This window comes from Canis aureus, chromosome 17 (assembly GCF_053574225.1).
Source record: "Canis aureus isolate CA01 chromosome 17, VMU_Caureus_v.1.0, whole genome shotgun sequence".
Lineage (NCBI taxonomy): Eukaryota > Metazoa > Chordata > Mammalia > Carnivora > Canidae > Canis > Canis aureus.
Window position 1 is genome coordinate 56,417,893 of NC_135627.1, and position 19,073 is coordinate 56,436,965.

The following is a 19,073-nucleotide window of genomic DNA, read 5'->3' on the forward strand; positions in this document are numbered from 1 at the left end:
TTAATTCCAGAACTTTGTGAGGGATTGAATTGTGATCCCCACCCCCAAAGATAAATGGACGCCCTATCCCCTACTAAGTCAGAGTATGGTCTTCTTTGGAAAGAAAGTTGTTCAGGTTTAATCAGTTAAGCCAAGGCCATGCTGGAGTAGGGTGGGGCCCTCAGCCAACACGACTAGTGCACTTACCAGGAGAGACACAGACACACAGACACACAGACACACACACACACACGCACACCAGAAGGGAGACAGCCATGTAGAGTCACAGACACATAGGCGAGGTCATGTGAAGATGGAGGCAGAAACTGGAGTGATGTATTTATGAGCCAAGGACTGCTGGCCACCACCAGAAGCCAGGAGAGGGACAAGGGACAGATTCTCCCCTCCCCCCGCAGCCTCAGAAAGACCAACCCTGTCAACATCTCGATCTTGTGCTTATACCTCCACAACTGGGAGAGAATACATTGCTGTTGTTTTAAGCTGCCCTGTTTGTGGTATTTGGTTATGACAACTCTAGGAAATAATGCAACGTGCTCGGAGAAAGGCACCACTATACTCAGAGTATAGGTCAGGAAACTCTCTACAAAACACCAAGTGGTAAATATTTTAGGCTTTGTGGGCTTTGTTACAATGACTCAACTCTGCCCTGTAGCAGGGAACCAGCTACAGAAAATATATAAATGAGTATGCATGGCTATTCTAATAAAACTCTATTTATAAAAGGAGACAATGCTCCAAATGTGGCTTATCGACTGTAGTCTGCTGACCCCCACTCTACATGGTGGAGCTGCCCTCAAGTAGTTGCTCCCAAGCTGGTAAAGACTTTGGTCTTGAACCCCAGTCCTGCCCATTCATATCCATGGATAGTCATAAATGGAGTGTTTATATTTGGGCCTGGCATGTATTCCTTTACTTAGGAAGTCTCTCATAGATTGCAACTGGGAAATTGGTTTTATGAAACTATAGGCTTGCTTATCGATTGAAAGAATATTCTTGTGTTCTTTGTCTTGCTTCCATTCTTACACTAGGAGTCTTAAACGGCTATTGTACAACATCTAAAATAATGGTGATGGGACACGGCAAGTAATGAGAAGAAAAAGCAAATAGTGCTATCAACTGTTTGTGCAAAAGGCACAAACAATAGACTTTACAGCTTTCCCGTTGCCAGCTGGGTCCTCCCCTCCCTGGACTCAGGTGTATTTACATACTTGGCATTGTTGAGTTTTTCTTCATCATTCAGGTTTTCTGTCTTCAGAAGGTCATAGTTGATGGAACCCGGTTGAATGGCATCAATGAGATCCAGCACAGGCAGGCTGGTGCTAATCTTCGGGTCCTGCATAGAGAGAAAGGGATGGTTTCATCAATAGGACCCCAAATTACTCCTGTTCAGCTCAAGGGAGGTGGGTGGCTCTCTCCTCTTAAATACAAAAGATCCACAACCTGGTCTGGGAAATGCCACAGTGTTCCACATGGTGTCTTAAGTCAACCGTGGTTTTGAAAGGGAGCCACCAGCTTCCTGTTGGCTCAGCAAGTGGAGGAAACCCATTGTCTCCCAACAGTCAAGGAGTCATTCTCACACTGGGAATGGAAGGAAGTTTGTACAACATCCCAGAGCTGACTGGCAGGGTTTGTGGTGAGGGCTCATCTGGGCAGTAGCTTCAGCATATGCTCCTTGGAGACTCGAGGGAAAAAACAGTCTGTGAGTCCGAGGAGGCAGTTAGAGCGGATGTGTGATTAAATCAATGACTGTGACTGGTACTTGTTGGTGCCCATGGTTTGCCCAGAACTTCTTGTCGCCACAAGCCTCAGGTGTAGGCATCTATCTCATCTTAATTGACAGGGAGTCAAGGGAGTTTCTGAGGTTAAATGACTTACTGATAACTGGTGGAGCTGGGATTTGAACCTAGGTACCCCGACTTAAAATTCTGGGCTCTTTCTTTGGCATGGTAAACATCTTCATGCTCACACCTAGAGCTGTGAATGCTCCCATCTGCTCTCCCCTCCCCTGGGGACGGTGAGTGCACACGTGGAGAGGCAACTGCACATCAGCATCAGGGCCCAGGCAAATCCAAACACACCTTGAAGGTCTAAATCAGAATGAATTCTTATCAAGAAACAAGCGAGGTCTCTAGCATTGGTCCCCTGCAAGGTGCTAGGTCTCTAGCATTGGTCCTCTGGCTAAGGAGAATAATATTTTTAGAAAATATAATGGGTCCATTTTTATTTACTCCTTGATAACATGAGAACTATTACAGGAATAAAATCCTTATGCAGTTGTAATCTAATTTCCAACATTAGCCTGAGCTTCTATCTCCATAGAACCTTTTGAAGAGCCACGGGGGAAACAAAGTGGAGGGATCTGAGTCTGGCCTTCTCTCCTACTTTCTGCCCACAGTCCTGCCTGCAGACAGGCAGAGACGGCTGGCAACTGGCAACATTCAGAGCTGAAGAGGGGACCAGGACTATTTCCAAAACAGTTAATCAAGAGTGAATTGTGTTCATTTTTCTCTCTTTTTTTTTTTTTAGGGTTTCACTTAAAAGTAACATGGGGCTAATTTGACATTTTCCCTTGGTGTTTTTTTTTTTTTTTTCCTTGATCAACTCTACAATGACTGTGAGGAGACAGGAGAAAATCAGCCTAGAGCGACCCAAGGAGTAAGAGAGCTGTCAAACATTCTCAAGAGTGAGTCCCCACGAGAACATCCCAGAAGCCACCAGGATGACCTAATGGGCTGCGGTGGCGGCTATTCTACCGAGACATTGCCCGCCCTGGGCTATCACCCCGATGGCTGCATAGTAATGGTGAAGTGACCTATGGATACACACTGCTCTGTGATCTCACCCCGCAGGTAAAGGTGCTTTCCGCTCACTGATGGATCATCTCCTGCCATTACTAGCTGTAACCTCCATTACTTGAGCTCCAGTGTCCTTACCTATAAAATGAGGTAAACAGTATAGCTGCCTTTACAATGTCTGTGAGATGACATGGGGCTTACACACAAGGAGCCCCTTAGCGCTCAAGGCATGTTTCATGTTGATAATGCTCCCAGATTTAGCCTGTTGTCTGCTTTTGTAAATAAAGTTTTATTGGAACACAGCTGTGCCCATTCATTTGATATATTTTCTACAGCTGCTTCCTTACTATAGCTGCAGAGTCCAGTAGCTGCAGGAACCTGCCCTTCCAACTCTTTTTTTGGGGGGTGGGGGGAAGAACTTGCTCACGCCTCTACTCCTATCTCTCTGCTCAGCTCTCCAGACTGAGGGTAAGCTGGAGGAGAGAGAGTAATGGCCATGATCTGTGATGAGCTCACAGGGAGTGGACATTCCTAGCACAGCACAACTCAGAAATACCATCTGCTCTCTTTGGTGGGGTGAAATTTTAATTTTTTTTCTTGATTTTGAAGCAGAAGACAGAATCATGACAAAACCTCACCAGTCATGATCATACAAACTCTGACGGGGTCCCTCCCCCTAATTCCTGACCTTTAAACCAAAAAAAAAAAAAAAAAGAAAGAAAGAAAAAGAAATTAAGATGGCACAGACGTTATGACATGAATCAAGTATGCAAGTCCCTAGAGGAAGGATCCAGCTAATGAGTTAGGAAACATGAGTTAGGAAATTGAATAAAATATAATGCTGGTTTTAATAAAAATGGGATTTGGATACAAGTACACAACTGTTTTTCCCTGAAAAAAATATCACATGGGAGATCTTTTATAGCCTTTTACATTCCACCACCATTATGATAATAATCTGAATCATGAAACTGTGTGTATTTAAAAAATATTATTGTATTTTATGTTACTTTGAAAAACGCCTAAAATCATGTGTTAAAAATGATGGGTTTTTAAAATTAATTATTACAGGAGCAAGTGACAGGAAATTTGTCAATGAAATAGCCTGTGAACACCAAAACAATAATGGGTCATTCAAGCAAAATCAAAAATGGGGTGGGGGGCTCAGATACCTCACACTGAAGGTCACTTTAAAATAGAGTGAAAACAATAAAGATAAGCATAGAGCTCAGGTGGCCATGAGCAGTAGACTCCGACTTTTACCTTGAAACTAGAGATGGATGAACTTTTCTCCGCTTCCTTCAATGTTTCATTCACCCAGTTGACAATAATGTCATCATTGACCTTCTGTCCGCCTCCAATTTCTTCAAGAATATTCAGCGTGTACCTGAACAAAATCAAGAATGATTTCTGGAGAAAAATTGCTAAGGAATTCAAAAACACAGAAAGTAGCCAGGCTAGAAATGTTCTTTTCTTCCTAGGTATGCCACAGAAGATAGCCTGGACACCATTACACTTGTGGGGGGGGGGGCGGAATAAAGTAAGACAACAACAACATTATGTCCTTTTAGAACAATTTGAAATGTAGCATTGTGGTTATTATCACGAGATGCAGAGCAAATAAGCGCTGTCATTGCTCTGGGTAGGAAGGGAAAGCAGAAGACAGAGAGGGAAAGGAAAGCAAAGCAAAGGATTCAAACCAGTGACGCTTTTCTTACAGGAACCATAAAAATGGAGGCACCATTCAATGCTAGAAAAATCCCAGGGGCCAACATAATAAATGAAAAAATATAAAATAGTTTCCTTTGCATATCATGAAAGTAGAAATATTAGGAACACACAGACCAAGTTAATCTCTAGCCTGAGCGTTAAGAATCACCTTCGATGCATACTGTTCATGAGAATTGGGTTTTGAGGGGGAAAAGATTAGAAAGATGCTTCAAGCTAGTGTGCTAGGTGCATAAATAGAATGACTTTCTTGCAGGGAAAGCAAGGAGAAAGTCAAGATGAGAAATGCTTAGCTGGGCCCAGCGATGGAACCAAACACTATGGAATTAATGGGTACAAGTGGGATAAATCTCAGGTAGTTTTTCAAAATAATCCTATCCTGGAAAACAGCCCTAGTTTTGATCAATTCATAAAGATGAGGTTTCGTGGCATGACTGGTTTCTTGTTTCTTGCTAGCAAGCGTGGGGGTTGAGTTATGGGCATTTACTGTGACAATTAAGCATTTCTGGTGACCCTGGTAAGAAAAGACAGGTTAGGACATGCTTCACCTCTCATGTCCATATACAGCCTCCTGGGACAAATAGAGTCCCATCTGCTAGAGGCCCCACTCACCTCAAGGGGGAATTCTCACTTCCCTTTGTCAGGAGGCCCATACTGCTTTGTTGACAGGGTCGGGGCCAAGGGCATAAAGACTATTTTGAGCTAAAAGCAATCAAAACCCAGCAGATCCAGGAAAAGCTCTTTACCTCCCTCCAGTCCTGCCGAAAAGGACTTAAATCGAGGACCTGCTCCAGAAAGAGTTATAAACTTAGATAATTGCATTTTACCATGAACCAGGTATGGTAGACAGAGAAGAACCTAGCAAGGCCTGTGTGATCAAAGTCCTCTATGTCCCAAAGTCTTATGTCCCATGAGTGGCCCACCAAACATTGGTTTACCAAACATTTACTCTTCCATCTTTTGTGAATCACATTCCTTTCCTTCGAAGTCCCAGACCCTTACCCCGTCTCCTTAGTTCAGAACGATGTACAACTTCATTTTGCCTGACCATCTTTGGAATTTCCATGTCTGTGTGGATTCTTATTCATACAAAATTAAATCTCATTTTCTCCTATTAATCTGTCTCATGTCAATTTGATTCTTATGCTGGCTACAGGACCCTGAAAGGCAGTGGAAATTCTTCCTCCCTGAAAACACTCTCCAGTGGATAGAAGCTAGGGAAGAAACTGGGACACACAGAGTCACATCTACACAAAAGTCTATCTGGGCAAACACAAAAAGCCACCAAGGAACACAGAAACTTAGAGACATACAGTAAATCATGGAGGCAGCTGACTGCACTCAAGGGTCTCAGCAGGGGCCCTCACGCTGGCCCAGAGCTCTGGTGAGTACAAAATCGTCCTCCCCAACCTCAAGGGAGGTGTGGCAGTGGAATCCTATACCCGCCTGTAAGTACAACGGTAAACACAAAGGGAAGAAAGGATGGAATTAGGTTGGAGTTTCAACTCTGGACAGTCCACTCAGCACGAACTATAGATTCAAAATTTTAAACAAAAATCAATTTGGCCCATGTCTACCTAGGATTTTCCTTGTGAGACAATCACTCTGTCCCATCAACTATGTTTTGGGGCAACTGGAACCCCCACACAGGATCCCAGTATCACGGGTGTCTGCAAACTGCTGCGCTGAAAAACCGTCTGTCACAGTGCAAGGGTGTCGTAAGCCCCAGCTTCAGCCAGTGCCTGATTCAACAAAAGAGGATTGATGAGGTCTGCACGTGCAGTGCTGGAGGGGCTGCGATTATTACTTGCTTGCTTTCCTGCTTTCCAATGCTTGTTTGATATATTTAACATGTGGCCCGGAGGGACAAACCTCGCTGTTCTGTTTTGCAAGGACCTATCCCAAATTCACCATCCACAGCCTGTTTGATTTGGGGTGAGTTCCTCATTTGCCTGCCTCTTTGTTCATCTGCTGGAGCTTGACATTGCTGTCTGCCTGTAGCTTACTTGTTTCTAGCTATTGTCTCCAAATTTATACACACACTATTTGCCAGCTTTCTAATCTGAGAGCGATTTCCAGGCTACCGGAGGGGAAAGGGAGGTTTCAGCACACATCTCTCATTTGTTCTTAGGGGGGAAAATGACATGCCATTTATTGTCCAGACAAATCACCAAATTAACACATCCGATGAAATAAATTCCAGCTAGAACTAACTCTAAATTTAATAGATCTGTTAATGTGTGGCCCACAGAGAAAAAAAAAATCCCTTCTGGTGGCATTTACATAATTATTAGTCATTCCATCACTTTCAACAGTAATGTATTTCTCTGCCCACTTTTTCATATGCACCATTCTTGGGTAAGCACTGGTAAGAAATGGGACTTATTAGCCAGGTAGGGAAGCAGCTACAGTCTAGACCTTATTGTATATATACAAGCCATAAAGTACAACATCAGGCCACATTTCTATAACCTATACAGAACGAAGATGATATTACAAGGTGATTTTCAGATATTATGAAATTCAAAATGGCATAGAGTTGGCCTGAGTTTTTCTTTTTTTATCATTAAAACAGAAAATGCCAAAGATTATTTTATATTCAAACCCAAAAGTCAACTTAACCATGGCAACTAAAAAGATTTATTTTGTTTGTTAAAGCAATCAGTAGCCCAAGTCATCTATTAAGAACTAAAACACATGTGAAAGACAATAGAGAATAGCTCATACATGTTTCTGAAAATATACTGGTAGGGCAGCCCTTAGGGACTGTCAGTGACATTCTAGATGGATGCAGCAAGATAGAAGATGGGGCTGAAGTTTCTTTAGCTCTGGAGTTTTCTGTGCCAGAAGATCCTTGTGACACCTGCCTTTAAACTTCAAGGAGAGCCCAGTTCAGAGATGGGTAGTAGAGCGCTATACTTGGGGAAGCAAGTGTGAATCAGGTAGTGAACTCCATTATGATCATTTCTGACTGAACCACATCACCTGGAAACACTGACATACTTCCTTTGAGGACCATTATGAATGTCAGGATCCAGAGACAGTGGCTTGGGAATGAAACTGAAGTCCTAGAGACACTACACACCTTGTCTTTGCCATTCACTTGTGAGACATCATGTAATGTGACATGTGGTTTCTGGAACTTCCTTCCAGGTAGAAAATGAATTAAGTCACAGTAACATAGATTCTAATTAAGGGATGTAATATTTCTGCCTGGTCAAGGCCACCAGTATAGAGGGAAAGAGTGAAGCATTTAAAAGTAAACTATTTTATACTTAAAGATTTGCTATGTTAAATTTTTCCAAAACTCGTGCTTTTGTACCAAAAATCATTTACTTTTCTTTTTTTTTAAGATTTTATTTATTTATTGATGAGAGAGGCAGAGACACAGCCAAAGGGAGAAGCAGGCTCTTTGCGGGGAGCCCGATGTGGGACTTGATCCCAGGACCCCAGGATCATGACCTGAGCTGAAGGCAGACGCTCAACCACTAAGCCACCCAGGTGCCCTCATTTACTTTTCTTATAATTTATTTTCTATTTATGTATTACATTCTACCTTATTCAAACGGCATTGCCACATGGCTTCCACATTAATCAAGTGTCATTTAACTCTAAAAGCTATTTAAAATTGTTTCGTGAAAAACTAGCAGGAAACTCTGCTTCTAGCCATGGTGTGATAACAGGGACCAGCCTTATTTTTCTGCCTTAAACACCCAAACACAATGAAAAACATATGAAACAATGTTGCTCAGACACTGGATAACAGTAAATGTAAAACAGTGGTCTCTGAAAGAAGGAAAGCAAACCTGGTGGGCCCTAAGATTGTTCCAGCTTATTGCATGAAGAGTTTCCAGGCTGCAGTGCAGAGAGAGAGAGAGAGAGAGAGAGAGAGAGAGAATGAGAGAGAGAGAGAACCCAGAGCATAGCAGTCCCCCTGAGTTGAGAGGACAGGATTGAGAACTCAAGGAGGCAAGGAGACTCAAGGTGTCTGAAATTTGTGGAGCAGAACACTAGAGAGGAGAGAGCTGCCTGGAGAGGAAAGCATCATCTAGAAAGAAAGCTCCAGACATCCTCAGAGGGTTTGCCCCAAGTCTTTAGCTGAGTTTTACTCAATGCATATGTGTGAGCAAAGCACCAGAGACTGTGACATACTCAGAGGAGATTATCTCAGTATGGAGAGACAAAATTAGCTCAAGACTAATTAAAGTTTTAAGTAAGCCTCAAAAGGATCAGACCATGCTTAAGTTATTTAACTACATCCCAGGACAAAATTCAAGAATATTTAAAGGAATACAGAAATATCAGCACACAAGAAGATGGAATTCCACAATGCCTCACATACAATAAAAAATTAGTAGGCATGCAAAAGAAACAGTAAAATATGACCCATAATGAGGATAAAAATCAATTAATAGAAACAGAACCAGAAATAACAGGACTATAATTATGTTCTGTATGTTCAAGAAGGTAGAGGAAAGAGACACAGGAAATACCAAAGAGATCTGGCTCAAATTTTTATGCATGAAAACTGTGTCTGAGATAAAAAAATATACACATTAGATGGGATTAATGCAAGATTAGATATTACAAAAGAGATTAATGGATTTGAAGACAAATCAACAGATCCCAAATGAAACAGAAAGAGGAAAAATAAAACAGAGGGGGGAAATTGAATAGAGTGTCAGTGAACCTTGGGACAACCTCAGATGACCAAATATGTGTGAACCTGGAGTCCCCCCAAAACAAATGGGGGAGGGGAGTACAGGAAATATTTCTGGGGAAATAAAGAACAAAAGTTTTCCACATTTGATGAATACTACAAACTCTCAGACTCAAGAAGTTCAACAAACCTCAATCATGAGAAACACCAAGGCCCATTATAATCCACTTGCTTAAAACTAGTGATAAAGAGAAAAATCTAAAAGTAAGCCAGAGAACAACAGACATGCTATACCATAGAACAAAGATAAGAATGACAACAGATGTATCATTGGAAACAATGTAAGCCAGAAGGCAAGGAACACTATCTTTAAAGAACTGAAAGAAAAAAAAAAACCTATCAATCTAGAAGTCTACAGTTAGAGAAAATATCTTTCAAAAATGAAAATGAAATAGACTTTGTAGACATCTAGAAGCTGAAATGCTTCCTCACCAACAGATCTACACAATTTGAAATATTTCAGATCTGATATACATGGAAATCTGTAACTACACCATGGAAAGGTAAGTGCCAGAAATGGTAAACGGGTAAGTATAGCACATTTTCCCCTTGTTTGGAAATCCTCTTTAAAAGATAATTGTTATTTACAAAATTTACAAAAATATAAAAATAAAAGGTTGGAAGAAGAGATGTCATGCTAAAATTAATCAAGAGAAAGCAAGAGTGGCTATACCAACATCAGAAAAAGTAGATTTCAAAAAAAATATTACCAGGAATAAAAAGGGTCAACCCCATAATGAAAACCGGGTGATTCATTAAGAGGACAAAACCATCTGAAATGTTTAGGAATCTAATAACAGAGTTTTACAATACCTGAAAGAATACTTAAAGACCTGCAAGAGAAATAAAAATAATGGGAAAATAACAAAACACTCCTCTGGTTTTAAGTTTAGCTTAAAATATCATCCTGCTGGTTTAAATCACATTCCTGACAATTTGCTGGTATTTTTCCAGGTCAGTAATATACTCAATAAAAAGTCATTTCCCTGAGTTACATTACCTTCTCATTAGCTGCCAAATCAAGGCCAGTGTGAGAGTGCGGTTTCCTTCATTGAGATCTTGTCCCCCGATGCCAACCAGGGAAAACTTAGCTTGATTCTTCCCCAACTCCACTGCATAGTTACAATTCTCCAGCTGTCAATGAGCAAGAAGGAAAACATTGTAATGCCATCATGTCTATCGTGAGAGATACCAGATAAGAGAACAAAATGAAATAAATATTGTCAGACCGAATGATCTCTTAAATCTTGCCTGATTCTAGGATTCTAAGCTAGTCAAAGAATTTTCCGTCTTTTTTTTAAAAAATAGAACCCCTCACTTCCACCAAAAAAAAAAAAAAAAAAAATCACAGTGTTCTCTAAGTGCAAAACCAAAATGAATTCATTAGTATGAACACTGGCTCGGCTCTCTCGCACTACAGAGGGCCCTGCTCAGTCACCTGCCCATGATATTCCTAAAACAGCGGAATCATGGAGATTGTCATGGAAAATCTGGATTCTCCGTTCTACATGCACATGTGGGACAGGTATTCCCGCGGCTACACTTGGATCATTAAGAGCCAAAGAGACAAGGAATGGTGAGAAATATTTGTGCCAACCCCATTGCTGCTTTTACAAAACAATGTGTTCCCACTGTGTTGACATTAGACAAACTATTTGTACAAGTCCAACCATCAGTACAAGGCTCTAATTCTTTAGAAAATTAGAATAAGGATCCTGCTGGTGGAAAAGCAACCCTGCAGGTCTGCTTGCTCTAATTATCTTAATTAGAATTTTTACATCATAATGTTTTAAAGACATCCAACTTGGAATTATAAATAAGTAATCAACTGAAGTAATGGACTCACTTTAATGAAACCATTCAGGCTTCTGATTGCAGTGCCATAATTTAATCCCTGGATAAACATTACTTATCTAAGTTTGGCCTCCTAATAAAGTATTCACGGGGAGCTCTTGCAGGCTGGTGACTTCACCTGCCTGTTGGAACATCTGGGGAGTCACTGTTTACCTTCTTCATGTTGCCCCCCAGTTTGGGGTATGGTGGTTTGTTTACTCTGTTCCAATCAACAGGGACTTTAATCTTTTCATAGAGCTGGAAGATGACCAGGGCATCTGCTAAGTCACTGAACAAAAAACAAACACAAGACAATTCTCAGAGAGCTGCCATTCATCAGGGGCCTACGGCGGGCAGGCGCTTCCTTGTACGTCAGCACGAGGGACATTTGCAACAACCCAACAGAATTGGTATTAGCAGCTCCATCTTTGGAGGTGAAGACACTGTGACTCAGAGAAATTGAAGAGACTTACTCTGGGTCTCTCCCAGGTGTGAGCACCTAGGGCCCAGGTGTGAGCACGCTGCCTCCGGGAAAAGAAATACGGCTCCAACAAATGGCATAGGAGCAATGTCACCCTAAACTTCACATTTTTGTTTTGTGTGGCTTTGCCTGCTTAGGAGCAGGTCACAGGCTTACAACATGTAGTAGATGTGTCTTGTTGCTGGGTCCTGATTTTGTCCTGAGCACAGAGCAAGGGTGATGTGCGGAAGTGCATTCCTCAGCTAAAGAGCCAACACCTGCAGCTCAACGCTCCTCATCAAGATGCACACATTTGTGGAGAAAATCACACGCCGCAGAGATATTTGAAAGAAATCCTGGGGATCTTCCAAGGTCTTGGTGTCGCGCATCAAAGATGAGTCCCCACACGGCCTTACCTGTACAAGTGATTGACTCGAGGGTTAACGCCCAACGAATTCATCCAGTTCCTGAACGTCCGTTCCTCTCTGGTCTCACCTAAGTTAATGAAGACCCATTATCCTTCAGGCCTCTTAGAAGATGTGCCTTTTTTTTTTTTTTTTAAATGATCAAAGTTTATCTAAAGAGACTATCATAAAAACTGAATGCAAAATGAAAAAACTTAATTCAAAAACCTTAATGGATTTGGATGAGGATTGCTATTCTGGGTTCATTTATTTCCTTTTTACTCTTTCTTATTTTTAAAAAAAGATGTTATTGATTCATGACAGAGAGAGAGAGAGAGGTGGAGACACAGGCAGAGGGAGAAGCAGGCTCCCTGCGGGGAGCCCAATGTGGGACTCGATCCTGGAACCCCGGGATCATGACCTGAGCTAAAGGCACTCAACCACTTAGCCACCCAGGTGTCCCTCATTTTTTCTATTCTATTCCAATTCAGCGAGTGTTTCTATAGCATCTATTCTCCTGTGTGGAGCAGCAGTTTAAAGCTGACCCTCAAAACCTTACATTCTTTCAGGAAAAACAAGACTTTTAGGCATCAAAGCAAGATCACACAAGCCACAGGGCTACACTAGGAGATAAACATATTCACTATTTGAGTTGAAATAGGAGAGAGAATAGTTTGGGAGTGGAGTTTAAGTTTCACTTTATAGGGCTAGTAAAATCTGGACAGGAAAGAGGAGAGGATTTGAGGCAATAGTAAGTGGAAGAGGAGACAGCATAAATAGGGACATAAAAGGAACGACAGGCAAGGTCTGTATTAAAACCATTAGGAATTCATTTTTCAGGCATCTGTGCAATAGTCAGAGATAAGGCTGTCTGGTGTCTGGAACCAGAACTGGGGCCCTCTGAATGCCAACCACCAGATTTTGGTTGATATATTAGACAATGCCAGTCATTATAGGCTCTTTTTTTTTATTACTATAATAAATTCTTGAGCAAGGCAGAGATATAATGAAGGCAGTACTGTGATGTCCCTGGCAGCAGTGTGCAAAATTACTGAAAGGCAATATGCATTTAAATTAAACAAGCAGAGGGGATGGCGTATGGCACGAGCACACAGGCACATTCAAATGCTTGATAGATGGAGGAACAGGCCCCGAAGACCTATTGAAATGGTTGGTGTATGATTTAATAAGAGTCCAGAAAGCAGTAAGGAAAAACAACAATCTAAAAGCCATTCTGCAGGAAGAGTTATTAGTATTTACTAATTCAGTAGATTTAGGGGTGAAGAAGAGGAAAATATCAAAGGGGACCCAGGGTTTCGGTGACTAAAGGAAAAAAAAAGTGGTAGGATTACTGAAAATGGAGAGTTTCTAAAGGAGATGGGTGGGAGGCGGGTAGGGAGAGAGAGGGAGGAGAGATGATCAGTTCTGTTTTGTATATGCTGAATTTCAAGTGATAGCAAAGGAACCAAATGGAGATGTTCTAGAGGCAGCTGGAAGTGGGTGATTAGAGGGCTTGATGTATATACTTGGTAGTCAACAAAATGCCTGGACCCCTGGCCACAATTTATCAAACAATACAAATGAGGCCCTGTTGCAATACGGATTGATTTTGCCTTCTAGCTCGGGTAAAGCATTGCAGGGGGGATAAAAAAATCAATACTTTAAATCTGGATTTCCTTTCTTTGGTGATATTCATTGAATATTAGTTCCATCTTGATTTTTTTTTTGTCTCAATATTGAGACTAATTTGTGGTGAAAAAAGAAGAACCTGACTATAGCTACATGCTTTTCATTCTATCTCAGGGCACCTAATCCCCAAAATACAATGCCCAGGGATTCTGCGTCTAAACTTTACTCAGCTCTCCACCCCCCTCCCTAATTCCAATCAAAGAAACAAGACAAAAACCAAAACTTCACTAATAAGCCCCTCTTAGCATTAAGTTGAACACTTTTAGATGATGAGTGGCTGCAATCTCTTGCCGTGAGGAATGCACACTGCATCCATTAAGTACATAAATTAGGTTTTTGGAACTCAGGGTTTATTTCATCTGATAATTAAATGCATTCCTTCCCTAAAACATTTAATTCTGATAATGGATGAAGCTTATGTATAATGGATGTGATATAATGGTATTTGATTATTCCTGCTTGGCTGTAATTGACTTGATTAATCTATTTATTCTCTTTGTTATATGCCAGGGAATTGATGACCTGTTTGCAAATCTTCCCCAACATGGAAGGGGTTGATATTTGCTTAGCAGGTAATTTCGAGCGGCCCTTGAATTCAAATTGTGAATGCTCTTCCGAACCTCTGAGCAAGAGATTTCCAGTTACCTTCAAGAGCTCCCCAGTCGATGTCCTGGTTCTCTGGTTTGTGCAGGGCAGGGTATCTATTAAAGAGGTTGGCAATGAAAGCCAAGTTCAGCTTGGGGTTCCCTCGGACGACATCTGTGGCTGTGACAAACTGCCGGCAGCCCAGCCTCTCTGCCTGCTGCAACATGCATTCTGCTCTCTGGATGTCATCCTTCTCCTGCAACGAGAGAGGACGCGTCAAGGTTGGGGCAAGGCTGTCCCTGCACAGAGGAGGCAAGAGCAACATGAAGAAGAAAAGGGAAACCTACTGAAACCCTCAGTGTCTAACCTCCGAGAGGCACTTAATCGCCACTTATGATTTACTTATATTTGCCTGAACTGAAATCAGCAAGTTACAAGGGCCAAATGTCCCAGAAATTGAGAAATTGAGTCTCTTCTCTCTGTACAGAACCATGTCGGATGAATGCTTGGTTGTCCTGTTTTTAAAGAGATTCAGTAGATCCTATAATCTTATCATTTCAGTTGGTCTTAATTATTTTCAACGATGAAGCTACTGTCATAAGTCATACTCCCTTTTTTTCAGTTCATCGAAGATATTTACACCCATCAGTAGAGACCCTCTGATTGGTATAGCCACTCCTCTCACACGGAGTTGGTACACTTGGGACTCAAACAAAATAAATGTTAGTCCAGCTGCCTAGTGCAATTTGGCCTTTGCAGACTTCAGACTGAGGACTTCGTATGTTGGAAGGCGATTCAAATAGTTCTAGAAAACCTCTAGTCCTTTGTAGGTAGGCTCTTACTAGGAGATAAAGTTTTGTGTGGTCCACTGTTTTCAAAACTCTTTTAGGAGTCTATTAAACCACCAATTTTCAGAAAACAGAGCTTTAAATCAATTTATTAATATAAATATTATAATATATAATATATTGTGTATAATATTACTAATATATATTAATATATTAATATTAATATAATGCTTTACTAGATGACACTGCACATTTCACAGACTTGTCACTCAGGAATGAGTTGACTTTAACATTAGCTCATTGGTTTTAACTCTAATGATATCAAGTGAGACATAAGCACGGAGAAAGCAACTCCTCCAGGTCAGTATTAAAGAGGTGGCAAAACCAGTTTCATCATCCAGATCCATGCTGGGGCTGTTTTTAAGAACTCTTAAACCAGACATTTTTAAGAACTCCACACAACCTGCACCCAGTCATTTTCGCCTATTACCCCCCAATGACGTAGTGAGGTAGGGTTGTGGCTGGGTGGATGTTGGAGGCATCCTGGGCTTAAATCCTTTCTATGCCATGTACTGGCTCTGTGGCCGTGAGAGCATCATTAGCCTTTCTGACCTTCAGCTTCCTCAAGTGTAAAACAGTTATTAACACCTAGCTTAGTGATGTTTGCAAGGGTCAGAGGCAGTGTATGCAGCGTGCCTGGCATAGTACCTGGTACATAGCACCAGCAGGTGGGGTTGTCCCCTTGTTAGTACCAGAGGGAAAGGATCCCAGCCTTGGATCAAATAACTTCCAATAACCCATCATATGATCTTGGACTTATTAATTAATCCATTTAAGACTCAGTTTTTTTCATCGCTAAAGTGAGAATCTATTTATTTGTATAATTATCCCACCGATTTCCGGAAATAAGACTCAGGTATCCAAAAATGAACATCATAAGTACCTCCTGGTGTCGTTGAGTCTATTGAATGGTGACACGTACAGAAGTTTTGTTGAAATGTGGTCCGCCGTTTTCAAGACTCTTTTGAGAGTCTATGAAACCGCCAATTTTCAGAAAACAGAACTTTAAATTGATTGATTTATTAATATAATGCTTTACTAGATGACCCTGCACGTTACCCATTTCACGGACTTGTCACTCAGGGATGAGTTGACATTAACATCAGCTCATTGGAGGCATTTGAGGCAAGGTGTGTGGCATTTGAGCGGTTTTAGTTTCTTTCCTTCCCTAATATCTATTTTCAGATGCAATTTCCCACAGTTATCACCCAAAACCATTAACAGTTGTTAACAGTTTTACCAGGGCTTTCGGCAGAGACGTGGACTCACAGGAGCCCAGAGTCAGGGTCATGCGGGGCCGTGGAACTGCCAACACAAAGGCAGAGTCACGTTCTCTAAACACAACTTGGGACACGGCCTTACCCTTAGTCCTGACATGTCAATAACAACAGCAGGAATACCTTCTTCATCTCCTTTTGGTGCCACCTGTTCAAGCAGGTGGTAATAAGCTTTTGAGTCCTGTGAGAAATTAAGAAATTACAATTTCAAAATAGCACAACTAATTACATACTTAGCACGGCATTAATTTCCCCAAAGCAAACATATTATATTTCTTATTTGACTGTCATTCAAAAATGCAACTTAATTAACAAAGCTGGAAGCACTCACTAATTTGGATTTTCTATTTCTCTGCTTACATATCATATTGGACTTTCTTTTTAAAAGGAGTATAACAAATACAGGATATACACAAATACAGGCTATAGAAGCAAATGCTATTCTCTTGTTCTTAGGGAAGAAAAATTACTTATGCAAAGGTATTAAATTGTATACAGGAAAATATATATACCTTTATATTGCTGTAGAAGTCAGTCAGCTAAGGTTTAATTAAAAAAAAAAAAAAGTGACAGAAAAAGGAAGCAGAAGTTTAAAGCCGAGTTTAAAAACACAGTTAAATGGACAATCAGCAAAAGAAAAATAAGGATTTCAAAGACAGAAGGTTTGAAGCATTAACAAGCAGTCTCTATGTAAAGGAGATATTAAGATGACAAGCACACTTAATATTTATCAAGGCGGTGGGGAAAAAAATGGTTAAATTTAGTGATAGCAGATTGGATACAGATATCCAACCTCACGTTTCCTGAGATTTCCAAATACGCTTACTCATGAAAAGCATCCTCAGAGTCCTAGTCTTCAAATTACAAATCCGTGTTCATTCAGCAAAAGCATGCAAATATTCAGGTCGTTTATTTAAATCCTTTTAAAAGCATCCTAACGTCTCTTAAAGGCTGAAAAATCAGCTTGTGGCTCTTTTTAAGACTGGATGGGGCCCCGGGGGTGGGGGGACGGGAGGGCATGGGGGTGCTCCCCACTGGTGACGTGAGAGACACTGGAACAAGAGAAAGCCAGCCACTGAGGCTGCACCTGGGGAAACCGGTTTTCATCTGCCCCCCCACCCCTCTCTTCCTGGTGCCTGCAGCTATTTTGAAGCCAGTGAAAGTTCCCCGCAGGTGTTGGGCACAAACAAGATCTGCCTCTGGGTGTCACATCTGCTTGACTTTGTTAGGGCTCCTCTCTTTTCATCTGACCCTAAAAAGCCTTTCCCACTCACCCCAAGGTGGGTGTTCTTCCCACCTCCGCTGACCTGTGTGACTTAAGGGCACCTCCCAAAGCTGCCAGATGCTCAGAGGCAGGAGGCAGCTGCCCCCACCTACTGTCAGGCCCGACCCCCGTGTGTGTTCAGCGTGCCAGCTCCTACGGTTATTATGTAAGAACGCAGCTTTTTGGTGATGAGAAATCAGATAAATTTATGGTTCCGATGAAGCAGCTTAATTTTGGCTGAAAAGCTGGAAAATTTTGGCTGAAAACGTGCAGAGCTTCACTGCTGAGCACAAAGGAGGACCACCTCGCTGCCCAGTTCCTGTTAAATCCCCATTTGGTTGCGGGTGCTGGGCTATCAATAACCAGTGGAAGCTAGAAAAATGCATTTGGCATTATCAGCTTAGGTGCTCAGGAATGGGGGACTTTCCATCTAGAAGCTTCCATCTACCTAGCACCATGCACGGCAGGCAGCCATTGAATCCACAGCAGGGGGGAGCTGTCACCCAAAGGAATATGTAAGGCCTGGGTGACTCGTTGGGGAGTCACATGACCTCTCCTCTGACTCTCTCTTTGGAGAAGGTTTCTTTAACTTTTCAGAAAGCGGAGCCTGAAATGTTCTTCTCCTGCTGCACCCCCAGCTCGCATGCTGCTCCGAAGCTCTCTGCCTCTCGGCCCACCTGCCCTCCTTGCCAACAGCTCTTTCACCTCGACATGAAACTATTCACAGCCTGGAAAACCACAGGGCATGCTTCCCTCCGCCTTTCCCCCTTTGCATCTCTGCTGTAGGGCCGCCTGCCCCCCTCTACACGCCCTGGGGGACATTTCCATTGCAGATGGTTTCCAGAATCATCATCTCTCAAAAACCTCTCTGGCGGGATGCCTGGGTGACTCAGCGGTTGAGCGGTTGAGCAACTACCTTCGGCTCAGGGTGTGACCCTAGGGTCCCAGGATCAAGTCCCGCATCGAGCTCCCTGCAGGGAGCCTGCTTCTCCCTCTGCCTGTGTCTCTGCCTCTCTCTCTCTCTCTCTCACGAATAAATAAATTAAACATCTTAAAAAAAATAAAACACCTCTGGCTTCTACAAATGGAAACCTTTCAAGAAATTCCAAGGTTGTTTGAGAGAGGCGGTATGGAGGCTGAGCGCTGGATTTGAATCCTGACCCCGTTCCCTAGCTATGTGAATGGGAACAAATTACGTGAATTCTCTTTTAACCTCAGTTTCCTTATCAGGAAAAGGAGGAAATGATCATCTTTGTCTCAAAGGCCATTTAATCGTGAGGATTAAATCAGCCAGTACACGTTTAAGCAGGCAGGACGATGCCTGGTATGCAGCAGACCCCCGGGTTGGTGTTCTTTGTGTAAGTAGAAGTCTAATCCTCACTGAATTTTGTTAAAAGATTCCCATCTGATGCGCCCGGAAATTTGATAGAATCAGGACCTCACCTCCCTACATAGACTCTCTGCCTTGAA

At 42.0% G+C, this 19,073-nt stretch overlaps 1 protein-coding gene across 6 annotated transcripts in view; it reads right to left on the minus strand.

Moving 5' to 3' along the window:
• LCP1 (lymphocyte cytosolic protein 1) overlaps positions 1–19,073 on the minus strand; it is a 106,065-nt gene that overhangs the window by 3,554 nt on the left and 83,438 nt on the right. For 5 of the 6 annotated variants that reach the window (XM_077855673.1, XM_077855676.1, XM_077855674.1 and 2 more), the window contains 7 exons: positions 16,425–16,520; positions 14,275–14,470; positions 11,953–12,031; positions 11,251–11,365; positions 10,244–10,377; positions 4,059–4,182; positions 1,209–1,333 (listed from right to left, as the gene is read on the minus strand). In XM_077855673.1, coding sequence (XP_077711799.1) covers positions 1,209–1,333; positions 4,059–4,182; positions 10,244–10,377; positions 11,251–11,365; positions 11,953–12,031; positions 14,275–14,470; positions 16,425–16,520 — 869 coding nt within the window. Of the gene's footprint in view, positions 1–1,208; positions 1,334–2,842; positions 2,934–4,058; positions 4,183–10,243; positions 10,378–11,250; positions 11,366–11,952; positions 12,032–14,274; positions 14,471–16,424; positions 16,521–19,073 lie in introns of all 6 variants that reach the window. The other variant, XR_013356009.1, reaches the window with a different exon arrangement.